The sequence below is a fragment of the Calidris pugnax genome, unplaced genomic scaffold, assembly GCF_001431845.1.
Source record: "Calidris pugnax isolate Ruff unplaced genomic scaffold, ASM143184v1 scaffold140, whole genome shotgun sequence".
NCBI classification, from domain to species: Eukaryota; Metazoa; Chordata; class Aves; order Charadriiformes; family Scolopacidae; genus Calidris; species Calidris pugnax.
In genome coordinates this window covers 560076-566660 of record NW_015090896.1, presented here as the reverse complement: position 1 = coordinate 566660, position 6585 = coordinate 560076, and the positions used below count along the sequence as shown (strand labels likewise).

The 6585-nt window shown below is 47.4% G+C and overlaps 1 protein-coding gene across 1 annotated transcript in view; it reads right to left on the bottom strand.

Annotated features, from left to right (window-relative positions):
* Nucleotides 1–6585, bottom strand: part of MTMR9 (myotubularin related protein 9) — a 28781-nt gene that overhangs the window by 13899 nt on the left and 8297 nt on the right. The window contains exon 4 of the mRNA XM_014948395.1: nucleotides 1926–2099. Within this exon, the coding sequence (XP_014803881.1) occupies nucleotides 1926–2099 (174 nt within the window). The remainder of the gene's footprint in view (nucleotides 1–1925; nucleotides 2100–6585) is intronic.

Below are 6585 nucleotides of genomic sequence, written 5' to 3'. Positions count from 1 at the left end.
TGGAGACCTTCTCGCTCTCTACAACTCCCTGAAAGGAGGGTGTAGAAAGGTGGGGGTCGGTCTCTTCTCTCAAGTCACAGGCGACAGGATCAGAGGAAACGGCCTCAAGTTGCACTGGGGGGAGGTTCAGGCTGGATATTAGGAAGAATTTTTTCACTGAAAGGGTTCTCAGCCATTGGAATGGGCTGCCCAGGGAGGTGGTTGAGGCACCATCCCTGGAGGTGTTCAAAAGACGGGTTGATGCAGTGCTGGGAGGTATGGTTTAGTGATGGTGATGCTTGTTTGTTGTGTAGGTGTCTATTTTTGTCAGTTAGGTTGACGGTTGGACAAGATGATCTTTAAGGTCCCTTCCAACCTAGAAGATTCTGTGATTCTGTGAAACCTCAGCGACACGCGAGGACTCGGAGCCAGGAGAGCAACGTGACAGGCAGTGTTACTGTCACCTGCTCAAACACTCCCAGCCAAACCCTCTTTTATACTCCTCACACTCGAAACACACACAATTTGGGGAGATAATTGAACAAATCTTCCTTCAGCGGTTTTCATTCAAGCCAAGAAAAAGCAGAAGGCCAGGAAATTGGGGGATGGCTGATTTTAAGGCAAAGCAAAACTGCTAAGTCAGACTGGACGTCCCCTAATTCAGGGCTTACAACTCCTGGCAACAGGAGGTGAGAACACATCAGAGCATTCCATTGAGGAGCCTGGATGGAGTTTACAAGCAGCAGGTTGGACATCCCACCATCCTCAGGCCCGGTTGCATCAGCGAGAGATCCCAAAGAATTACTCAACCATTTCATAAAGCGCATTTCTTAATTACGGCGTATCAGTCGCTCAATTAGGTTTTTGGCTCGTGGAGAGGTGGTGAAGGCTGCGTAACACCAAGGATTTGCTGCTCCTGAAACACGTCAAACTGTCAGGCTCAGGGAACAGATTGTTCCGATCCCTCATTCGGCAGTTTCCAGGGCAGAAGCAGGGCTGGCTCTGGGCACGCTCCCCGCCATCGTGACTCCATTAGGAAGGAGACAGCCCACCACCCTGAGACAGGACAATGTGCTTTCTGCCATCCTTCCAGTTGAAGCCTCTTGGCAGACAAAGCCAGTGAGGGTGCCAGCAGTGGCTTTGCAAGTCTCATCTTGCTCTCACTGCTGTAAGCTCATGCCACGTACGCTCCCAAAGAGGCGGATTAATAGCTATTTCTAGGATGGAGATTACTCATCCCATCACCCAGAACCAGTTCTACTGCACACACTTAATAAGTTGAAAAATAAAAGGAGCAAATGTATAGAATCATAGAATGGTGAGAGTTGGAAGGGACCTTAAAGATCATCCAGTTCCAGCCCCATGCCATGGGCAGGGACACCTCCCACCAGACCAGGTTGCTCCAAGCCCCCTCCAACCTGGTCTTGAACCCCTCCAGGGATGGGGCAGCCACAGCTTCTCTGGGCAACCTGGGCCAGGCTCTCAGCACCTAAAAAAGAGGAGGAACTTCTTTCCTGTGAGGGGTGCAGGCAATCCCCTTTCCCCTGGGAGAAGCAGCCCTTTGGCAGGGCAGCCAGGACACGTGGGTCCATGCAGGACTCTTTGACATGGACCCGTGCATAAAGCAGCTCAGACCCCTGCAATCCTGGGCACCATGAGTAGTAGTGACCTCACATTTCTGTGGGGCAGAATCCCTCCCCTCACCCTGCCAGCTCCTGTTGAGCTTCTCGCTCAGGGCTGCTCTCCAGCCGTTCTCCATGCAGCCTGAATTTGTGCTTGGGATTGCCCTGACCCATGTGCAGGACCTTGCACTTGACCTGGTTGAACTTCATGAGGTTTGCACGTCTCACAAACTGTATGAAGTTTAGAGCACAAGTTGTTTTGTCATTAAACAAACAGACTCACACACTTCCTTCAGGTACAACCACTACTCAAATGCAACTCACCATCCCATTCTTCTTATGATAATAGCTGAGGACTGGGAAGCGACTGCCGTGACGAAACATGGCAACTTTCCGAAGGGCTTCATCATCAATGGATTTGGGGACAATGACAACTGGAGGGTAGGAGGGACAGACAGAGAACTCCTTATTGATGCAGCTCAGACGCCATTCATCTGTCTGAAAAAGAAAAGAACATACAGGCTTTGGATCAAAAAACAGAGCAACACCATAATATAGTAGGAAGAGGAACAGCACAGAATACTAGGGGAAAGGAACTTCCATGTTCAGAATAATGCACGCACCAACACAGAGATATTGGTGACCTATTCCATTTGCACCACAGAGGAAAGCACAGTTGTCACTATTGGCATAATCACTTCTGTTCATGCAGGAATCTGTCTATTCATACTAATCAGATCAAATCCAGCATCATATCCAGTCTCCAACAAAAAAAAAAGTGGCAAAAGAGATGCTGGTCAAGAACAAAAACCAAGCCTGGCCACTCTCTGCTGTGTGCTCCTCATCCCCTACCTCTCAGATGTTCTGTTAGAGATATTATAAGGTATATCCCTGAAAAGTACCTTTTAGTACACATTTATAGGTCTGTTGACTGATTATTTTCCCCCCACACCTTTGATGCTGCCTGAAATCAGTGTCTCATTGCAGCAGCTCCCAGAAGCTCGTTACCCAGTGAGCAGATAAAACTCTTAGACAATGAAAGAAATTACCAGGTGACACTGGTTCTTGAGGGACAGGAATTGTTCAACAACCGTTCCTCGTGTGGTTTATCCACATCCTCAACAAACAGCACAAAAATAAGTCCACATGGTGAAAAACAGGTGATTATAGCTTTTAATTATTTCACAGACCCAGCAGAGAACACGTCTGCAGTAGGTACTATAATAAAACGTCCTGCATTCCCAAATAGCTTCAGTCTCATAGCGAGCAAAAGCATGGCATGTCACTCCCTTGGGGACATTCTAAAACAGAAATACTCCTACATCGGCAGATTTAGGGGAAAAAAAAGGCTCAAACCTCGATCTGTGCTGACAGCAGAGTTCATATCACTCTCCACAAGACAAAGGTGGCCAAGAGTGTCCACCAACTCCAGATGATGAAGCTGCTTTAAGGCTAAAATTGCAATTTAACATTTCCAGCTTGGTTCTTTTCTACGTAAAGCACCACAGTTGCTGCTCCAAAAGCACCTCCTGGAACCAGCACAGCATCTTGAGCTCAAAGGTCTTATCAGCACCTCCTGTTATATAATTTTTGAGCTTCCTGCAGCCAAACACTTGTGAAAAAATTGCTGAATATTGGCACCCTGCACCCTGGCAGGAACTTGGCATGAGAGCCCCAGCCACCCGATACCCAGGGTCAGACACAGGACTTGGCTCTATCTCAGGCAAAATCAAAGGTTAACGAGCAGCCTCAGCAATGAGGAATCCTCACACAAGTCCAGGCTGGAAAAAGGTGACACTGTCCTAACTGCAGCCTTGGACAAGCCCAGCCTTCAGAGAGGGCTTGCTGCTTCTGGGCTGGTCCCACATCACCACCTGGCACATGAAGGACACAATCCAGGTACATCAAACAGCCATGAGATACATTTTCCCCAGGGGCACACAGCAGAACATCGAATCACAGAATGATATGGGGTTGGAGGGGACCTCTGGAGATCATCTAGTCCAACCCCCCTGTCAAAGCAGGTCCACTCAGAGCAGTTTTCACAGGAACGTGTCCAGGAAGGGTCTGAATGTCTCCAGAGAAGGAGACTCCACCACCTCTCTGGGCAGCCTCTTTCAGGGCTCTGCCACCCTCGCAGGAAAGAAGTTCCTCCTCGTGTTGAGGTGGAACTTCCTATTAACAAGTTTGTGCCCATTCCCTCTTGTCCTGTCCCTGGGCACCACTGAAAAAAGACTGGACCTGTCCTCTTGACACCCACCCCCCACTGAAAAAAGTCTGGACCCATCCTCTTGATATCCAACCTTGAAGAATTTACAGGTGTTGATCAGATCCCCCCTCAGCCTTCTCTTCTCCAGACAAAAAAGACCCAAGTCCCTCAGCCTTTCCTCAGCAGAGAGATGCTCCAGGCCCCTCATCATCTCCGCAGCCCTCTGCTGTCCCCTCTCCAGCAGTTCCCTGTCCTTCTGGAACTGGGGAGCCCAGAACTGGTCCCAGTGCTCCAGATGGGGCCTCCCCAGAGCAGAGCAGAGGGGCAGGATGACCTCTCTCACTTGCTGGTCACACTCTTCCTGATGCCCTCAGGGGACCTGCTGGTCACACTCTTCTTGATGCACCTCAGGGTGCCACTGGCCTTCTTGGCCACAAAGGCCCATTGCTGGCTCCCGGGGATCCTGTTGTCTTCCTGTAGAACCTTGCCTAAAGTTTTGCAGGGAACTGATCTCATGGTCCTCAACAGCAGGATGGCAGCTTGGTTGGGCTGCATCTTCTGTCAGAGCATCCTTGTCCCATATTCCTTACGGACAACAAAACCTGCTGGCAGAAACCTGCGTGGGGGAAAGGACCTCTAAAGCCTTTACATGTTTTGATTTTAACAGCAGGATTAAATCCTTTAGAAGAGCAGCAGAATAGCAATCAAATTTGCCCCTAAAAGCTCCAGACACAAAGAAGCTAAAATGAAATATAAGAACCTTTTGAAGAAGAACAGGCAGCTGCTTTTAAGGTGGATTTTTTTAGTTCCTACGCACTGAGATGACACAGGTGTGAGAAAACAAACAAGACCTTAAGTAAATCCTCAGCTGAGGTGTTCCAGTACAGACTGGGATGCATTTGTGTGCCACTGGAGCCGGCAGGGATCTCAGACGGCTGCCATAAAAAACTCCACTCATCTGTGTTCAAAGAAAATCTCATGTAGACAAAAAGGTAGAGGATAAAGCAGGTATCACAGAAAGTAAGAGAAAAGATGACAGTCAAATTATGCAGCAACAGAATACACAAAAAACCCATGTCAATTCAGGAAGGCTGGTTTAGCACTCATTAATTACACAGCTCTGATCAGAATTCAGTTTCTTTTCCTCTTTCCTTTCTTCCAGAGACTTACTGCCTCTCACCTTACACCTCCTGACCGGTATCTGCTCATTTAAGGAGCTCCCTGCTCCAATGGAAAAATGGGATTGATTTAGAAGGGTTTTCTGAGAGTGAAGTGTTTCCATCAGATGAACAAGCTGACGTGATTCACAACACTACTGTATAATCGAAGGCACAGGATGTGTGGTGTAGGAGACAGCCAAATTGTTCCTTTTTGGTGGCAGCCTAAAAAAAAAAGATGCTGGTAAAGGTACACATTGTGTGTCTCCATCGTTAAGAACAGCAATTACTACCTGTGTTGAGGATCCGGACAGTCCCACACAAACCCTGTCATAAGCTTATTTCGTTATTCATTAGCCTCAAAACAGCTTCTCTGAACATATAAAATCTACACTTTATAAAAAGCAGAGGTTCTCCCAGATGCAAAGTGAAATTGCCTCCAGCAATCACGTCACAGGCAGAGATGAAAGGAGGTCTGGATCATATCAGGGAGGCCGGCTGGACCCAGCTCATGCTTTTAATGCACCAACAGTGATTATTTTTTTTTTAAATAGGTTTTTGGGGTGCCTACGTTAAATTACAGCAGATTTCATATGATTGTGTGCAATTAGTTTACAGTGAAATAAAATGTGTAGATATAGAATAGAGCTGACAAATACCTCCTGCCAGATAGGACGTAGAGAAGGTAAAAATCAGAACTCTGTGGTATGCTTTTTTTTTTTTTTGAGAGAGAGAGACTGGCTGTCACTGATATCCCCAGTCTGAAAAGGAATGGAAGAGCATCAGCCTGATTTATCTCCCACTTTGGTAATTTAATGCTGGCCATAACCTGCTCTCCTCACCATTTATAACAGGAGGCAGAGGATACTGTTATGTCATCCAGTTATCATCTCCCGTTACACGGGAAGGAGGAGGAGCAATTAGCACCCTTTGTCTCCTGCAGCATTGCTGCCTCTGCAGAGCTCCCTTTAACTGCTGCAACACCAGCTTCAGCCTGCTAAAACATACTCCCAATTACCAGATGATAGTAAAACCCAACAGTGCAAGTCTCTCCTTGGCTTTTGCTTGGGGTCTGTCTGCGATTTGGAAGGAAAAAAAAATAAAATTGCCATTATTAACTGGAAGAGTGAGGGAACAGCACTTCATCTACGTGCAACAGTAGATGCAGGCAGAGGAAGGAGCAAGGACTGCAGTGGAAGAGAAGAGGTGGACTTGTCTTCAGACACCACCAGAGAACTCCAAAGAAAAAAGGAAGTAGTCCGAAAGATTTTCTTAAATACACAGTACAGGATTAACTCTTACATTTCTATTTTTCTGGTCCTAGTACTTCTTCAGAGATACTGATTTTCAAACGATACTGAAAGGTGTACTCACCTTGAGTACTGTGTCCAGTTTTGGGCCCCCTACCATAAAAAAGACATTGAGGTGCTGGAGCGGGTCCAGAGAAGGGCAACAAAGATGGTGAGGGGTCTGGAGAATAAGTCTTATGAGGAGAGGCTGAGGGAGCTGGGGTTATTCAGCCTGGAGAAGAGGAGGCTGAGGGGAGACCTTATTGCTCTCTCCAACTCCCTGAAAGGAGGGTGTAGAGAGGTGGGGGTCGGTCTCTTAAGTCACAGGT